Source organism: Melanotaenia boesemani, chromosome 8 (assembly GCF_017639745.1).
Source record: "Melanotaenia boesemani isolate fMelBoe1 chromosome 8, fMelBoe1.pri, whole genome shotgun sequence".
NCBI classification, from domain to species: Eukaryota; Metazoa; Chordata; class Actinopteri; order Atheriniformes; family Melanotaeniidae; genus Melanotaenia; species Melanotaenia boesemani.
In genome coordinates this window covers 21,867,093-21,885,122 of record NC_055689.1, presented here as the reverse complement: position 1 = coordinate 21,885,122, position 18,030 = coordinate 21,867,093, and the positions used below count along the sequence as shown (strand labels likewise).

Sequence of the window (18,030 nt, the reverse complement as noted above, 5' to 3'; positions counted from 1 at the left end):
AGCAGAGAGCAAACAAGTTGCTGGCGTGACGTTGCTTCAGTGCTAACCAATCAGGCTCAAGCAGCAACACCGTACCTCTTTGTTTTGGAGTAGCGTAGCCCTTTTCAGATAATACAAAACTAAAACGTGAGTAATATTTATATTTTAAGTGACTTAATTTTGTAAGGGAGATAGTTTCAGCGCCATTTTATAATAATGCATCTGTTCGTGACTTTGTCTCTTCGGTAAAGTAACAAAATGCTTGATGTGTTAAGACTAACGTGAAGATTAGCAGCCACTTAACCTCGCCTGTTGCTATGGACGAAGCCTGTTAGCTTGGGTGACAACTCGCCAGCGAAATATTAAAGCCATGCTATACAGTATGAGTTTTTGTTTGTTTGTTTTCTTAAGAAATTACTTTATTCTGGAGTCCTAGTCTTTTCTCTTTCTGTGTCTTGTGTTTTTATACTGACTGGTTGCTGTGTTGGTAGTACGAGATATGTCTCCAGAGGATGAGCTCCAAAGTCCCCTCCTTGGTTTCAGCTCCACCAGGGAGGATCTCTCTATGAATCGAGGTGATCTAGAAAGCAATGAGCTGGGAAGAAGCAGCAGTGCACACAACAGTCTTCAAACACGAGCTGAAACTTCTATCAGTTGGTGAGATCATAGCATGCACACACATTTCAGCATGTAGCCTTATCTTTTTTGGGGGAAAAACCCCAGCAGCTACAAACCTACTGACTTAAGGCATCTTCTTGCTTTGCTCTCTTTCAATTAGCCATGGAGACTTTCCTGATGGGAAAAGCCCTCTTCTTAAACTACTGATTGATGCAGAAGGAGCAGCAAACTCTGCTGCAATACAGCTTGTGTCTTTCAAAGATGCATTGGAAGAAGAATTTGCTGTATGTGTGATGCAATTTTCCTTCCCTCATGTTGAGCTTAAACCACTCAAAAACATTTTTCTTCATTCAGTGTGTATTTTCTGTCATATTAGGGTTCAGAACAGTTTGCCAAAGACAAGCGCCGAATTACAAGACAGAGAGGACTTCTGCTGGAAAAGTTGGAGGATTTTAGACGAATAAATAAGTCTGTGCGACAGAAGCTGAAACAACTACAAGATACAGAGGTTGGTTTCAAAGGTTTTAGGGTCATGGTAGTATTATATTAGGTGTATACAAGCAAATGGAGCACTCCAACTTAAACACTTTGTGGGTTTGAATTATGTTATATGCTGATTTTAAAACTAACATTCTTTTTTCCCCTCCCCTCACAGGCTTATCGAATTGATGCAAACCAACAGATAGAAATTTTGCAAAAGAAGGTCACACAAGCTGAAAGTGAAAATGAGGTGACTGTCTTATGACATTTATGCTATGCGTAAGCTCACATTGGTTTTATGATAAAGTTGTTACGACATGGTTGAAGAGGTGGTTCAGAAACCAAACTAGATTGGTACTGATACAATGACAGAATGACATGGCAAAGAAACTTACTCTGTTAAATGTGACAAAACTAAGGTAGTGGAATAGAGTAATTAACTTATTCTAGCTTCTCATGTATGCTGACTGCCCATTTATCCTCCCTCTAGAATTTGAAAAAAAATTTGAGTGAAACTGAATGGAGGATAGAAGAACTGACAAATCTGCGGCGAGAAGAGCAGGTAAGCACAAGTGTCTTTTTTTATATACAGTAGTAACATACTGCTGAAAGCATAGCATTTTAAAGGATATGTTGGTTTCCACAGGAAAACATAAAAAGTGCAGTTCACATGACCAAATCTGTGGAGGCAACTCGTGCTCACCTGCAAGGGCAGCTGCGCAACAAGGACGCTGAAAACAATCGTCTGACTGTACAGCTTCGGGTACAAATCTCCCTTATCACCATAAAGCTCTACAAAGAATCAGCTATAAATAAGTCAAGGTGTTCATTTGTGTGTTTGTGGTGTTTTCCAGTCTCTAGAGAGAACTCTGACAGAGCAGAAGCTGGAGATTGATGATCTGAAAGCATCCATCACCTCTCTCACTGAGAAGGCAGCACGGGACAAAGAATCTCTCAAGAAAGCAACACGAGCACAGAAAGTGAGAGCTGAGAGGTTTGAAGCTGCTATTGAGAAATGCTACGCACAGTTGAAGGAAAAGGTATGAAGTCAGAATGGTTATAATTGTTGGTTTTTGAAACTTTTATAAACTTAACTGATCAGGACTTTACTTTGACATACAGGACGCTTTGCTGGTCAAAGCTCATTTAGAAAGAGACTCCAAGAAACGGCAGAAGGAGCAGGTGAACGATGAAAAAGACAAGCTTGTTGCTCATATAGACTTACTGAAGAGGTTGGTCATTTCTATGTTAGACAAATCCCTCCTTGTAATGCAGAGTGGATGTCATTCTGCATGCAAGACAAGTTTTTAATGATGAATTATTCATCTTTAACAAAGTCAAATTGCAGACTTGACATCAAGGTTGCAGAAAGAGAAAGATGAGCAAACCGCAGCTAATGAAACTGTGATGCAAAGAGTCGACAGACTCATCGCTGACAACGGAGACCTCACCGTCAATAATGCAGCACTCAAGGTACAAGATGACAAATAGCTTTTATGTACAAGTCAATACTACAAAGGGTTTAAAAAAAAACACCCTTGGCATTTGAGGAAGAAATATATTGTCATGAGTCGTTGTGTGAACTACTTACTGGGAAAGCTACTTCCAATTTATGATGTAATTTTCACCAGAGGCTACATATTTTCTTTAGACACAACCATCATATTTAAGATGAACAAAGCATTCACTTGCTGATTTTAGTGCTACCAGTGAAATTGTGGAATTTTTTTTATTTTTTTTTTTTGCCTGATTGCAGTCATCTGTGGCTCGATTGGAGCAGCAGCTTATTGATTGTGATTCTGCCCTCATAGAGGAGAAAATTGTCTGTCAAGAGAGGAAACAACAAGCTGAACAGTACCAGTATCAGGTTGTTCTTTTTTATGTTGCTTTATTCTTTACACTAGAGTGCAAGAAAATAAGTTCTGAATTTTACAAAAATATTAAATATGTACTTTCTTTAGAAAGTCTCTCTCTCTTTCTGTATATATAAATATATATATATATATATATATATATATATATATATATATATATATATATATATACTTTGACCTCATATTTCATGATTGACTCATCAGTTACAATTTTTCAGAGATTTTATTAATGTTTGAAATTTAGACATTACTCACAAACTAACAGCCAACTTCTGTTACTTTTCTCTCTTATTCTATCATTAACTATTCATTTCTCATGATTTTCTAGCAAATATTTAATTAAATATTGGCCTCTTGAGAATAAATGTATAGATCACAGTTTTTGTTTGTAGCGCTGAACACAACAGATGTTATAATTTTTTTTCCTACTTTCTCTAGGTTGTAGAGCTTCAAGCTGAGATTGAGAGTTTAAGACTAAAACATGCAAATCTTTTAAGAGAGACAGAAAAGACACAAGATGGAAAAAATGCAGATGTTGAGAAGGTACCGTCCCCCCTACACACACATACACACACTCACCATCTGAGTGTTTTAAACTAATTCATGATGAGCAGTTAAATTAAAAATTAACTTTAGGAAAAATGTTTGCACTTTTTTTCAAGTATTTCAAGTTCTGCAGCTCTCTTTCCCCTGCTACTGAATGACCAGACAGTTTGCTTTGAGATTTTTCTTTTTTTTTTCAGCTGCACAGTCCCTGAAGCCTGCATGTGTTTTCACAAACCAAACCAACTTTAATTCTGTAAAGCAAAATAAGACTTTAGGCTAAAATACATAAAAATGGGACACTGCACGCTTAAAGCATGCTACACGTCTGTGAACATCTTTATGAGAGGTGTTATGAATATTTGAGTTAATACTCTGTGTGTTCCCAACACCTCACTCCTTCTACCACCCTCCTCTGGAGCCCAGGTGAGGCAGGAGTTGGAGGGGCGTGTGGAGGAACTGAAGGCTTACCCTGAGTTACTGAGTGCAGCACAGCAGAGTCTCCTCGAGTGCCAGGAGAATCTGCAGCGTTTGGAGAGGAAGTGCTCAGAAAAGTCAGAGTCCATTAAGCAACTGCAGGTTAAGGTGTGCGACACTAGCTGTCCCAGTCAGTGTAAAATGCTAAAGTCATTTTACCATATCTGACCACTAGATGGTATCACAGCTCCATGTGTCTTGTGGTGTGTTTTCCTTACTGGTTGTGCTGTGAGTTTAGATGTTTTGTCATTCCTGGAAAAAACAAGCCAAAAATTAAGAAACCCTGATTGCAGTGCACCATCTTTAACTGTATTTATTTATGATTGTTTTGTGCTTTGTGAGTTTTTTTTTTTTTTTTTTAGCCACTAAGATCATATTTTCCCTATAAATGTCAGCTTCATGAATGAAAAACTACCCACCTTCTGTTTTCAAGAATTATAAATAGCATTAAAATCCTTGATTATTTTTGATCAGGTTTGCATGTGAGATGACATCATTTCTGCACCATTTGCTTGTACCCAGGTCGCATGACTCTTGAATTGTATCCTTTCTGTATACAGATGGAGAGTCAATCTAAACTGCTGAGATCATCTGCAGAAATGAAAGAGTCCATTCATGAGGCCAATTTACAGCTGCAAGAAAAAGTGAATTCTCTGCTAAAGTAAGATACCAGTTATCAACTTTAGCCTCCTTTTATATTGATCAGACTTTGTTAGATATGATTGTTTTGTATGTGTTTGCAGGAAGATGGATGAGCTGCAGCAGGAAAACGTGCAGCTTGTACAAAGGCTAAGAGCTCAGGAAGAAACTCTCAGCTACAGCAACCGGCAATTGGATCAACGTTCGTCGGAGTGTCAGGCCCTGAACAGGCAGCTTGAAGCAGCTTTATCAGACGTCAGACAGCAGGTATACCTCAGGGAAGGAGATAGGATTTGATCCAAAAAAAAAGCTTCTACTCTTTCAACAATAGAATGCTGATCTGTTAAATGTTTGTGATTAAACAAGTAAATAAAGTACAAAAACTCTCCTTGCATCATGAAGCAAGACTGGACAACCCAGCCAAAGTTTTCTGATTGTAAACTATAGCCGCATGTTCTATAGATCCAGAACATGATCCAGAATGTCCACAGCATGTGCTTCAGACTTTCTGCAGATTTTTCTTCCAGGCCCCTCAGTAAAATCTCTGCATCAACAGTGAGTAAGGCAGTCTGTGAATGTGTCTGCACATCTTTCAGTGTTGAGATTGTGTCCTTTATGCTGATCTATAAGCTGCTTTCTGCTCGCTCCGTGCTATTGTGGACAAGTACAGTTACATGCAGTACTCATATTTACACCATAAGGAGCCTCCTCTGGTAGAGTCATTATGCTGTAAAGAAAACACAGCCCTCTCCACAGCTTTCTTCATCACATTCTGCCTCCCTAGCACCCTAGACAGCTGTTCCCACGCACCTCCTCCCTCACATTTCCATCCAGGAGAGCGCATCTCTGTCAGAATGTCTCCCGTTATGATGATCTTGAATATAGAGCAGCTGCAGAAGAAGACTGAAAGAATTTGTCCAGACTTGCTACTGAAAATTTCTACACTTACCACTCATGAAACATGAAAACTGCTCAAGAGAAGTGTTTCCAACCATGCATGTGAACCAATGTTCGTGTTTTACCACACAACCAAAGCCCTCACAGGCCCTCTATATATTGAAACTAACTTGTATTTTGATGTTGTAGGTGGTGAGAAGAAAGAAGATGTAGCATAATTAACTTTTTCACTTTATTACCAGGTCTGCAAGGTAAAAGACCAGGCTGCTTCCAAAGAAGAAGCACTTCAGACCAAAATCCTGCAGCTGGAAGCTGAGAAGAGCAGAAGGGAAAACGAACTGAGGCATCTTCGCCAGAGCAAGCTAACTGTGAGTGTCATACCTTTTGCAAGTAATAAAGAATGTATGAATATCATGAAGATTGCATGCTCAAATTAAATGTAATTAACAAATGATGAGATATATTATTACTGACCAAATGTGAGATGAAAACAGCTGTTTGTATGCATCTTCATCTGCAGGCAGAGAAACAGTTTGAGGTTCGTCTGAAGGACCTGCAGCTCAGCCTGGACCAATCAGAGAGCCACAAACGTAGCATTCAGAACTACATCGATTTCCTCAAAAACTCCTATAAAACAATGTTCGATGAAGGGCTACAAACATCAACTTTTGGAACACCGTATTTTCTAAAATGATCTTTTTATGATGTTGTGTCTTTTGTGTGCTATAATATTTGCAAGACTCATTTTAAATAAGACCGGAGACAAGACTTCATTTTGCATCCAGGGGGAACTAAAACATCTTTTTATTTATCAGATTCAAGTTGTTTTATATTGTAAAAGTCACATTTAGATGGCAGTTTGAGTGCTTTTCCAGGAATCTTATTGAGGGTTTTTAGCCATTTTAGCACAAGTTAATGTGTGCACATTCTGGATGTAAACTCTGTGTTTTTTTTTTACCCATTTAACAATGAGCTAGTTGCATAAATATAAAGATTAAAAAAGATTTCCCCTTTTTAAGACTTATTGTCCTAGCAGGATGTTTGATATGCTAATGTGTCAAATATTTGTTGCTAATCATAATTTCGACTGTTTGATGTACTAAATTATTTATCACCTGATCTAGGTGGGTAGAAATAATGTTTTACTCAGGAACTGTATTTCTTCTTCCTCAAATATCTACCTGGCTTCAGGTTTAAGGATTTTCTTTATTCAACATTTTGAACTTACTTTGAAGCAATATTTAACCAAATGCAAATATTACATTGACAAATATAGTAGCACAATGCTAGTGTTAAACCCTTGTGATTTTCTATATTTACTTTTCTTTGACCAAAAAAGTCATCAGATTTCCACATAAATCCTACAAAGAAGGTGAAAAAAAACCCAGTTCAACAAATGAGGAAACAATAGTTGACATTACAGAACAGTAAGAGCTTAAAACTCTGCAGGGTATGCAGATAATTCAAAGGTGGCATTTGAGTCAAGTGTTAGATTAACTGGGAAAACAAGCAGGTCTGAATGGACATCTTTATTTGAAGAAAAAAAACAAAAACTAAACAAATGTTTCCATGAGCTAGTACATGCAAAAGGCAAAGAGCCTCATTCTTGATACTGGAAGGAAGGTTCACTTACTTCTGTCACCTACATATAAATCAATGCAGACATATGGAAAACCAAAAGGTTCACACACTCAAACAGCATTGCACTGTGAGAACCAGACATGTTTACACATGTAGAATGAGCCTTAATCTTTATGGTGCTACAGTACATAAGATCTTATTATGTTCTATGCTGGTTTCCATTCATATCATAATATGTGAATTTTACCATTGTGCAGCTGATGGTGAAAGCAAATGTGTGTTTTGGTGATCATAAGGTGTGTGTGTTTGATATTTTTATGTCCTTTCTCTCAGCATTACTGAGATGAATTGGGGAAAATATTTATTAATTTTCCCAGTTGTGAAACTCTCGTCTTTAGGTTACAAAAGTAATTACTGAGGTACATGAAACATTGGGATATTTCCCAGCCACTTCAAAACTTTGTTGCTGGCATGTTTCCACGCTTTTGTAATCAAAGTAGTTATATTTCTGAAGCTCAAGCACAAACTCGATACTCTGCACACTGGGTACTGATGTTATCCGATTTTATGTAAAGACTGAACCTCAGTTGTCTTGTTTGGATCCTTTTGTTCTGTCCTTGTTGCTTGTGATGTCCTGCAGTATCTATGGTAATAAACTACTGTGAGTTCAGCCCTCTGTAGAGCTCTGATATGTTCTTGCAACAGACATTAACTCAAGGGAGCAGGACTCCTCAAGTTCTCAAAGACAAAGGCCTATTGTGTTCTTGGTCTGGGGATGGAACTATTTCATCCCTGTGTGCGTCAGTACCCTTGTTTTTCTTTTGCTCTTGGGGTCTTGCCTGTTTATGTAATTCTGTTGATCACTTTGGGAATTTGCTTACGTCTGCTGCTGGCTGCAGAAGTAGCTTACATCTGACTTTTGGCAGTTTGTATCACAATTCAGCACTGTGCTGGGCACACCCTGGGGTTGTAACTCATACATTTATCTGCCAAAAGGGGTTCAGCTCTGCAGAGACAATTAGCAAGAACAGTGGTTTTGCTCTTTCATATATTTAAAACACGTTCCTCTGATATTTGCGTTTGCTTACAGTTTTGTCACAGAGCCCAGATTGTGCTCCATCTTGCATATTATGGAACGTTTAGATTAACTTTGTAAACCTATGACTTCTTCATAAAACAAAACTGCAGCTTGTGCCCACCATCTGCCTCGCAGCAGGAAAACCACTCAGAGGTTTACGTTACAGTCATTCCCATAAGTATTCACTGACATGTAGGTCCTCTCAGAAGTGGGTCAGCCAGATGCTGAAAAAAATGGTAGAACTTACAATATTTCTGACTGAAATATTGTAAGTTAACCCCCCATGACCCATAAAGACAAGATTCAACATTTGGCTGTACTTGTTCATTTTCAAGCCAAGTATGATGTTGACACGCTGCAGTAGGTTTCTTTGTGTTTATTTGAGATTTTGCAGCTAGTTTGCCAGCTTACATACAGTACATTATGTGAACAGCCATCGCTCACATTTCAACAATTTGCACAAGCAAAGAGACAAAGAAAAACAGGATGAAAATATTCCATGAAAAACATTTAATATAACAAAATTTTAAACAAGAAAGTGACATATAAATTAAGCTGCTGACATTTCTGCATCATCTTACATCATATGACATGTTTTGTCAAGACAAGCACATTAAATATGTTGAATAAAACAAGTTTCACAGCAAAAAGCTTCCAAAAGAAGCAAAGCACAAGGCTCCAGTGTTATGAAGCAAAATCATGAATGTTCACCAAACTGATGTCTGCAGCTTTATTGTCTCATTTATAATCAGACTTTTCTTTACAGTTTTGGTTTGTGAATGTCATTAGAAAGCCTGTGGAGACCGGATAGCTTCACATTGCTGCTGGAGCAGTTAATATCACATTTGCAAGACTCTGTCATTAACACCCTCTTCCTGAAGGTCTCTCCATTTTTGCATCGGAAGTGGACAGATAGCGCCTGAGTCCTGTGGGGCCGGCAGCATCGCTCACTGGGGCAGGACCCACATTGCCTGGGCTGGAACTTCTTCAGGCTACGGCAGCCAGCATAGGACAGTTTAACTGGATGGATAGCTTCTCCTATGTGGTTACATTTCTGAGCTTTCTGTAAGAGACATAATGTCTGAATGAATGTAATATTGTACTTGATCATCATGCAGAAGACTAAAGGTTACAGCCGTACCTCTGAAGTGATTTGTTTGCAGGGCTGGATCTCACAGATCTGAGTTTCTGTCTCTAGTTTACACTGAATATTATCATTGGTCACTCTGGTGGAGACTCCAGTACCACAGGATCTGGAGCAGGGTGACCATGCTGTGGTCTGAGGCAAACATTTTCCTCCTCTGGCACTTGTGTGGTCCTTTGAATGACTCTTCAAACCTGTATAGAGAGAAATTACGTTTAATTGGGGTTAAAGAAAGAAATTAGTCAAGTGATTATTTTAACAGTCAATGTCTAAAACTGCTCACCAGGTAAAGTTTTTAAATGCCCTCTCCCCGCAGGTAGCAGCTCATTCCTGTTAGTGAGGTCATCAGATGTTTTGTCTTTCTTGTGCTTTCTACTGAGCTTCCTTTTCCTGACAGTTTCTGCTTTTGCATCCTCGGGGCAGATGAGTTGTTCGCAGCATTTTCCCGGTACTTTGACCCTCCTTGGCTTAGTACAGCGCGGTTTGGGAAGCGAGAGCTCACGAGGGCACAGGGAGATGCATCCAACAGAACCATCCATGCAAGTGCACTGGTGTTTGCAGTTTGGACGGAAAGTTTCACCATTCTGGTAAATCTTGCTGTTGAACTCACAAGTTCTCCCATCTGATTTGGCTGTTCAAGAAAAACAGGAAATTAGGTGTAAAAAAATTGTTTAAAAAGTGATGTTTATGTTAGAGAAAGAACAGAAGTTCAGAGTACCTCGACAGACTCCTTTAGCCGAGTCATATCCACCCCCAAAGTTGCACTCTAGTCCCTTTGCAGCGTCACATGGCTGGATCTCACTGCAGTCTTCAAAGAGTTGCCGTGCACAAACCTTGCAGCATCCACAGCTATCAAGCATAAGACTCACCCCTGCAGCACATAGCGGGGCTTCAGGAGGACACTGGCAGTTTGTGGGGCATGAGGCTGATATCTGACATGAAACAAAGGATCACATTTCTAATCAGTTTGCCCCAAAAAGCAAGACAAACAAGCATCTTATGAATGAACATTGAATACTTTCTCACCAGAGAAATGCAGGGAATCGCAAGAACAAAGACTTTCCACATCTTAACAAGCTACACAAGCTAATAGTCCTGAACAGAGACACCAAAGCTGTTGAGTGCTCGTCTCTCTCTTTTGGAGTCTGCCTTCTTTTATTCACTCCCAGCAGATGTGATGTGTGTTCAGGCTGAAGAGGTGTCCCAAAACTATGAGAGGAATGCTTCTCTACACGTCCTGCCATGAGCCCAGCAGAAGATTCCCCCTCTTCCTCCTACTCCTCCCTCAGTCAGTGTGCCAAGAACCACCCTGTATAGCTTCCATCCTGCCAGAGCTTTCCCTACAATTTAACCATGTAATGCCTTTTCCAGTCAAGTGGAAACAGAACTAACTTTTCCACCAGTTTCTTCTGCAGCTTAATGTCAAATAAATAAATGAATAGGTTGGGTAATGGATTAAGTGGATGTACATAGCTGGAAACCAAAGTAATGCATTTCATTGTTTAACCCTAAACACACTGTTAATCAATAAATACATGTTTTTTCAGAGATGAATTGCTTTCTCTATGCATGTTGTTATTTTTTCTTTTTTTGTGGCTGTTGAATGTTTTAGTCCTATATTTTTTATCTCCTGGTGGTATTGACAGATGCATTCCCACTCTCTTGCAAAATTACTGTATTTTTGTACTCTTGCAAAAATAACTTTTCACTGCAAGACCTTCATCAGGCAAACAGTATGTTTGCATGTGTGCAAATACCATCAGTTTTATGGTTTTATGCACTAGTTTAATTTGTGCCCATTTATAAATATATACATCAGTGCTCATAGATCTTTGAGACCCTAAGGACTAATGTTTGGATAGAGTGTTTTAAATACATGTTTTCTGTAATATATTAAATGTCAAACCTAATGAGCTATACACACACACACACACACACACACACACACACATACATATATATATATATATATATAATCTATTTATGGGAACTCAGTTTAAAATACATTATCTGAACTAATTAGAGGTAAAATAGGTTACAAAAACCGCTCTCAAAAAACACGGCATTATCACTGACACATCAAATATTCCATCGTCAGCCTATACATGTGAGCTCAGCTCCTTATGGGATTCAGTACCATTGCACCAAAAGTTCTGACATAAATATTGAAGGAAAGCTACATATTTCTATGAGCAACTGAATTTCTATCTTGGCTGAAGGTGTATTTAGACTGCTGCACGTTGCCTGTGATGGGTGTTTGCATTATCTAACCGTGCTCATGTTAGAAGCCAAAGATGAAATTCCTGTCAGTCACCTTTAAGGGTGTGGGTGGATTAGAATTTAGATTAGTATTTGACTTCAGTGTTTCAAAGAGAAGACAAAAGCCTCCTGGAATGTGTGAACCTGAGGTCTCTTTGTTCAGTTTGAAGGAGAGCATCCAACCTCCCCCTTTAAAAAAAAAGGAAAAAAGAAAACTTAGGCCATGCCTGGAGCAATGTTCCTCCTAGGAGGAAAATTCAAAGCAGGTTTTTTTGAAAGAGCTGAATAAAAAGCATCCCCTGTCCCCACATCAAACAACAAAGAAAATGATCAGGGAGAAAAATGTCTTTCCTTTCATTAGAATGTGGGAGAACAAAAGGCCGATCAGAGCAGACCGGCATTGTCTGCTTCTTATCTAACTGAGGTTACACAGGCCATTTTGAGTCCCTGCCAGCTCAAGAGCATGAAGAGTGAACAAGTGTGAGCTCGGTGCAATCACTGATGCCTGGAAACTGCTGACTGTTGTGGTTTGGATGGGGAAGTTTTTCCCAGCAAAGCTGGAAAATAAAGAATTTGCAGAATTATGTTAGGTAAGACAAACACTGGATATATGTAAAGCAGCTGGAGGACCTGAAACCATTATGTGATGTTTCCTTCCCACAAAGCATTTTAACTTGAAGTTAAATGTTTAGTTAGCTTTAGGTACGAAAGCTAACAAATTCTCCTGGAAAAGAGTTTAATTTATCAATAATCAGACTTTGTTTGCTTTTAATGTACTGCGGCATGTGATTCCAAATTGCTTTTCTAAAACTTTCTCCAGTTTTAGTTGTGGATGATTAGATAGCATCGTATATATGTTTATGTGTTACAGGTTCATATGGTTTTTTAATGTGCTTTTCTATAACTGCAAACCATATAATAATAAAAACCGCATATTTTAAGTAGTTAAGGCATAAATTCTGATAATTCCACTTTTTTTTCCTTAGAGCTGTGCATGGCTGGTTTTAGAGCAGAGATATTATAATATCTTGAAAGCCTAAAAATATGTTTATCAAAATGCAAAAGAATCCCTACAAATAGACATAAAATTATATGTTGATGTCCAGGAGTTGGTGAGAATAGATTCAGAGTGGAAAAGGGATTTTGTGATACTGGACAAGTTCATACTGGGATATAAATGCAAATAAGGAGAAACATGGACAAAATATGGGGTGCAAGAATGACTTCAGAAAATGAAAAAGTGACATGTGTGTAACTACAGTGGTTTTCAGACTAACTTGTTTTGACTGTTATGTGAGAGCAGTCTATGCACTGTGACGGTGGGAATGTCTGTAAGGACTGTTTGTTAATCCAGTTTGTTACAACACTTCTATAAATGTCTCCTTTTCTATGTGTCTCATGCTCTTCAAAGGGCACACACAAGCTGGTACACTGAGTTCATGTAAAACTCTCACTGGTGATTGTGCATTATTTCCAGGCTGCTGCACTCTGCTGTTTGGCATAAACAATGTGAAATGTCATAAAGCATTTCTGGAGAAAAGTGGAGATGTGTTGTCAGTTTCTGTGGGTAGTGTGTTGCCATTTTCCAAGTGGCTTTCTTCTAAGTGAATAAAGCAGTTCAGGTACAAGCTGACCTTTTAACTCATGACATTTTTAAAGCACATCTTTCTGCAGCACCTTTCCTCCTAAAATTGCAGGGATTTAACAGCAGCTTTCAGGGCCTGTATTTCCCCTCCATTTTAAAACATTATCATTACATGTAAAACCTCTCAAGGGGGGCAACAGAAAGCTATGGGCATGGATTTGCAGTTAGTCTGGCTTTCTGCTGGCGGCTGGGTGTTTTTTAGGGATATGGTACGTACTGCATTGCAGAACATGACAAAACAAGCCTGACGACTGTCTCCTCAGGGAGCTCCCGTCTTCAGTATGTGGGATAGTGTGATTGGAGTCAAGTAAAATCTTTTTTCTGCAAGTGCTGAGCAGCATTGGTATGTTTTGCATTACATGTAAGCCCCCTACACATCTGCAACAAAAGCACAGCATCAGTGTAATAGCAGCAACTAGCTAAAAGTAATACAGTCTACTACGTATTAAGATTATTCAGCTTTGGATGATGGTGTTCCTGTCTAGGGTTTTGGCTCAGTTGTCAGACCACATTGAGGTCTCAATTTGTCTTGCTGCAGACTAAAATTGAAGACCCAAATTGTCTTTAAACTTGAATGAAAGCCATCCTGAAACTGAAAGGAAGCCATTATTATGTCTTAGGTCCAACTAATAATCAAGAAGAAGCATGATTGATGCATAAGTTGACAAAAACTTTATAATTAGGTGGCTTTTGAAACAAATCATTATTTTAACTACAGTTTTAAAGACCTGAACTTTACCAGATTTTTTTTCTGTCTGATGCTAATTAAACTTATTCATTACATTTCAGGAGTAAAAATGAATCTAATAGATCAGAGCTTCCAAAATGTGCGATTTTCTTTTATAATTTGATGCGGTTTAGATAAATAAGCTTTCTTTGTATAGCTTAGTAGTGAAACTGAGGTACATTGTTGGATCAAACCTGGATGGACTTGACAACCCAGTAATAAGAAGGCCATTTTGCACAATAAACACTTTCACTTTACTTTTTTTTTCTCTTATGTACCACAGAATTTGGGCTGATTCTTGTGCACTTCTTAAAAAAATATAAATGAAAACTGTATCTTTTCCATCTTCAGTGAGGTGAAGAAGTCTCACCATTATGTCTTGAAGTTTCTCCTCTCCTTTCTTTTATACACTACCAGTCAAAAGTTTGGACACATTTTACCATTAGATTCCATGGGAAAGTTTGCCCACACTTTTGACTGGTACTATATCTTTTAAAGTGGTTTTGGACAAAAATTTTCCAGATTTCTGAAGGCTTTCAAACATTTTCTTTTGCTGGTTTTGTACTAGTATTTACTACAATACTCCTACTTGACAGTTTTTCAGAAAAAGGGGTTTGCTTTTTAGGTAACACAGGAAGAATCCATCATAGCCATCATCACCATAACAAAAGCCACCTACATGAAGGAACAGAGCAGACTCTGCTTCTTAAAGAAGCTAAGGTTGTTCAACAGAGGTTGCATATCTTTTATAACTCTGTTTTGGGAAGTGCAATCAGCTTTGCAGCCATCTGCTGGGGCAGCAGCATTAGAGCCAGAGACTTAAAGAGACTGAACAAACCGATCAAGAAGGTTGTGCTGGGGATAACTTTGGACAGAAACAGAAATTATGTCCTTGAGAAAATTTTAACAAAAACTTTAACAAGACCTGAGAGGTGTGTCTTGTCCTGTTCACTGAAGCCTCATCAGAAATTACTTCTATGGAAAGGTGGCTCTCAAGAAGCAACTTTTAAGAAAGAGAGACAGGGTGGAAAGTATGAGTTATGCCAAATGGCACAAGAACTGATGGCAACAGGTCTTATGGGGTGATGAATCCAGCCCCAGGGCCCTGACATAAATGGAACGAAAAACAGCCAACATCCTAAGAGCTCTGAAGAGGTCCTTCAAGAGGCTTGGAGAACTATTCCTAAAAACTGCTTAAAGAAATTACAAGAAAGCTTGTTAAAATAGGTTCAGACTGTGTCGAAGAATAATAACTTTCAAGTACAAACCCATGTCCCATACAGAGTGAAATGAAGAGTTCTTATAAAGAGGTCCCGCAGCGCCTCCCAGTGGAGAAAAAGGGAAACGCGCTTCACCTTTGGCAGAAACTTTGTAAAGCGAAAAACTTCGTCATCAGCGCTAAAAACAAATAAAATTTATATTTTTTCACCTTTATTCTAGGTTTCTGAAAGGAATATAATTTTATTAATTACCTATTGTTAACATATACAGACAGAAAAGGAGATCTGGATGTGAAAGTGACGACTTCAGTATCATTACTTCTCTCTGCTGTTGTCGACGTCGTTAAACCTCGACGCAATCAGGAAGTCCGGGCATTTCCCCAGTCATGACACAAAAGTTGAATGAACGGTGGATACGTCACTTTTTAATCAGAAAATAATCATGTGTCACGTTGTTTAAAGTTAATAGGTCATTTACTGATAAATTTTCTTCACTATTGCGAGCTAATACCGTCCTGCAGTCGTGATTGTTGACCCGGAGCACCAGGATCTTCGCTTCGCGGGTGACAGGGATGGATGGTCCTCATCTCACTGAAGATGAAATGGCAGAGATTAAAAAAGACGTGAGTATTTGCCATTATTTGGCATTCAAGTAAATTATGTTTCATGTAATAAGGCGATTTGTGTGATAACAGTTTTACTGACTAAATATTTTATGTTAAAGGCCTATTGACAGAGGAAATACCACACCCAGCCTATACCTACCTACATAAGCACTTAGTGCATCCAGCAACTCAGCAGGCTGGAGATTTATTTCCTGTTATCTAAGCACATGTCTTTTGTCTATTCAGAAGGGATTTAGGAGTAGTCAGCATGTAGTTTGATAACATACTTGTTTATAAAACAAAGGCACAAACTATGGAAAGTGTTGTAGGTTTTGAAGGTTGACTTTCCTCTCCTACATGGCTGCTGTGGATGTCCAGGTGCTGACCAGACTGCGACCCTACCTCTGTGACAAGATCAGAGCAGATCGCCACCTGGACTATCTGCGTTCTCGCCGGATCCTAACCCGAGATGATGCAGAAGAAATCAGCTGCAGGACCACACAGAGCAAGAGGACGGCCACACTGCTGGACATCCTGGCGGAGAACCCACGTGGTCTGGATGCCCTGATTGACTCCATCCGGGAGATGCGCTCACAAAACTTCATAATCGCTAGGATCACAGATGAGGTGCAAAAGTCTAAAAATGAGAAGATAGAGTCTCTCAGAGGTTAGTTGGCCTCATCACAAAGTATTTGTGTGTGATATCTTCCTGATGCTTTCAGCTCTCATTTCTCATTTTCCCCCTTTTTCCTGTCACTCAGCAGCAGGAGCGTCTTCTTCTTCATCTGACAACACCTTTAGTTCCCCAACCACAACCAGCGACCTCCCCACTACATTTTCAAACAACTCCACCCTCCTTTTCCACCCAGACGGAGAGCGTAGCCCTTCCAATTCCGATGTGGCAGGCTCACTCAATGTGCCACCTTTACAGAAGTGTGGAGACCTGCCCTCTGTGGCTGGCACTAGCATCGGCGTAGCATCCTCAACATCCAGCCTCCCCAAGCCAGGAGACCCAGGAGCCCCTCCACTTCCAGACGAGGTAATGGTGGAACCCCCCTCAAACATAGATGCCTCATCGTCAGGGTGCACCAGTGGCGGAGGGGACCCAAATTTCCAGCCTCTCCGGTCACGTTCTCTCACTCCAACATCACAAAGGAACATCTTTTAAGTTTGCAGGTCTCATTAAGACACTTCTCATAGTTGTAAGGAACAGACTGACCATCCTCTCAGCTCAGTAAACACTCCTTATATACTCTTGGTGTTGCCTTTTATTTGACAGTTTGTGAGAAATTGCTACATGGAATAAACCACTTATTAACAACACCAGTCAATGTTTTCCAGATTTTGATACTGGCGCCAGCATGGTAGCCTGTTGTAATGTGTGATGAAAATGTCTTTATCTTGATAATACATAAATGTTTTCTTCTTAGACGTTTCAGCATAATCAGATGTACTAAACTGTGGTTGAGTAAAACACAGTCTGAAAAGGAATTTAAAATTTAAATCAGAAATGTCTGTTTTTTATTGATCATCAGCATTTAAGGAAGTGCCCAAAATGTCTCATGGTCTTCAGCCTGATTAGTCATGAGCTCAGAAAGTCTGAATCACTGTCTCAAACCTTTTTTACCTTTTAGGATTTTACACAAAAGGTAGGATTTTTCTAGAAACTGTTGTGGGGAATATATGGCAGCTACAGTTCAGTTGCTGTGAAAATAAGGTTCTGTACACTGGTGTGACTACTTAAGTGTTTGTGTGTGCGTACGTGTGTGGGTATGCGTGTAGTGAATCTGAATCTGAATGGTGTTTTCCAGAATTTCCATGCATTATGTCGGCAAGAATTTGCTCACTACAAGTGTTGAATCCAAACAAATGATAGATAAAATACAAATGATCTCCTGCAAATTCTTTATTCTCTGACTATTGCAACAATTTACTGCATAATAAAGGTTTTCTATACAAATTTACCTTCTGTGTGTGTGTTTTTCATGTTTTTTCATTATTATTATTATTATTTGATGAGTGTGGTTCATAGATAAATATATCTTTCTTGCAGATTTCTCTGGATGCCTGGAGGAACAAAATAAGAAATTTCAGAATAGAGTAAATGCAAAATAAAAAAAATGTTAGAAAACAGGAAACAAAGCGACAAAAAACCAAACCATCTCACTAGACATACATTTTAGGAAATTAAAAGGTGAAATAAAATTAATAAATGCATTTTCTGCTTTTTTTTTTTTTTTTTTTTTTTTTACCAGATTTTGGGT

General features: G+C 38.9%; 3 protein-coding genes across 6 annotated transcripts; 2 read left to right on the top strand and 1 right to left on the bottom strand.

Annotated features, from left to right (window-relative positions):
- The first annotated feature begins 29 nt into the window (after positions 1–29).
- LOC121644569 (outer dense fiber protein 2-like) lies at positions 30–7,758 on the top strand. 3 transcript variants are annotated; one of them, XM_041992612.1, is made up of 17 exons: positions 30–126; positions 471–636; positions 758–881; positions 974–1,105; positions 1,253–1,327; positions 1,568–1,639; positions 1,724–1,840; positions 1,932–2,117; positions 2,200–2,309; positions 2,415–2,550; positions 2,834–2,944; positions 3,390–3,494; positions 3,921–4,079; positions 4,532–4,632; positions 4,715–4,877; positions 5,750–5,875; positions 6,028–7,758. In XM_041992612.1, the coding sequence occupies exons 2-17, from the start codon at positions 479–481 to the stop codon at positions 6,199–6,201; spliced, it is 2,049 nt and encodes a 682-aa protein (XP_041848546.1). In that variant the 5' UTR covers positions 30–126; positions 471–478; the 3' UTR covers positions 6,202–7,758. The 3 variants fall into 3 exon arrangements, with proteins under 3 accessions (XP_041848546.1, XP_041848545.1, XP_041848547.1); XM_041992611.1 differs by lacking the exon at positions 30–126 and adding an exon at positions 154–359; XM_041992613.1 differs by lacking the exons at positions 30–126; positions 3,921–4,079 and adding an exon at positions 155–359.
- Positions 7,759–8,538: 780 nt separating this feature from the next.
- LOC121644571 (CCN family member 1-like) lies at positions 8,539–10,529 on the bottom strand. The gene is made up of 5 exons (XM_041992615.1): positions 10,337–10,529; positions 10,029–10,242; positions 9,594–9,941; positions 9,308–9,504; positions 8,539–9,229 (listed from the first exon to the last, which is right to left on the bottom strand). Exons 1-5 carry the CDS (start codon positions 10,376–10,378, stop codon positions 8,927–8,929), a joined length of 1,104 nt encoding a protein of 367 aa, XP_041848549.1. The 5' UTR covers positions 10,379–10,529; the 3' UTR covers positions 8,539–8,926.
- A 4,825-nt stretch (positions 10,530–15,354) lies between these two features.
- bcl10 (BCL10 immune signaling adaptor) lies at positions 15,355–17,730 on the top strand. 2 transcript variants are annotated; one of them, XM_041992617.1, is made up of 3 exons: positions 15,355–15,784; positions 16,145–16,433; positions 16,531–17,730. In XM_041992617.1, exons 1-3 carry the CDS (start codon positions 15,734–15,736, stop codon positions 16,932–16,934), a joined length of 744 nt encoding a protein of 247 aa, XP_041848551.1. In that variant the 5' UTR covers positions 15,355–15,733; the 3' UTR covers positions 16,935–17,730. The 2 variants fall into 2 exon arrangements, with proteins under 2 accessions (XP_041848551.1, XP_041848550.1); XM_041992616.1 differs by having other exon boundaries at positions 15,360–15,784; positions 16,528–17,730.
- Positions 17,731–18,030: the final 300 nt, after the last annotated feature.

Bases quoted from the DNA above. Each gene is read 5' to 3' on its own strand.
- LOC121644571 (XM_041992615.1), bottom strand. From the start codon at position 10,378: ATGTGGAAAGTCTTTGTTCTTGCGATTCCCTGCATTTCTCTG. The intron at 10,243-10,336 runs GTGAGAAAGTAT...GTTTCATGTCAG, and splicing joins CGATTCCCTGCATTTCTCTG to ATATCAGCCTCATGCCCCAC. The intron at 9,505-9,593 runs GTGAGCAGTTTT...CTCTCTATACAG, and splicing joins GCATTTAAAAACTTTACCTG to GTTTGAAGAGTCATTCAAAG.
- bcl10 (XM_041992616.1), top strand. From the start codon at position 15,734: ATGGATGGTCCTCATCTCACTGAAGATGAAATGGCAGAGATTAAAAAA. The intron at 15,785-16,144 runs GTGAGTATTTGC...GTGGATGTCCAG, and splicing joins TGGCAGAGATTAAAAAAGAC to GTGCTGACCAGACTGCGACC. The intron at 16,434-16,527 runs GTTAGTTGGCCT...CCTGTCACTCAG, and splicing joins GAAGATAGAGTCTCTCAGAG to CAGCAGGAGCGTCTTCTTCT.
- LOC121644569 (XM_041992611.1), top strand. The intron at 1,106-1,252 runs GTTGGTTTCAAA...CTCCCCTCACAG, and splicing joins AACAACTACAAGATACAGAG to GCTTATCGAATTGATGCAAA. The intron at 2,310-2,414 runs GTTGGTCATTTC...TCTTTAACAAAG, and splicing joins CATATAGACTTACTGAAGAG to TCAAATTGCAGACTTGACAT.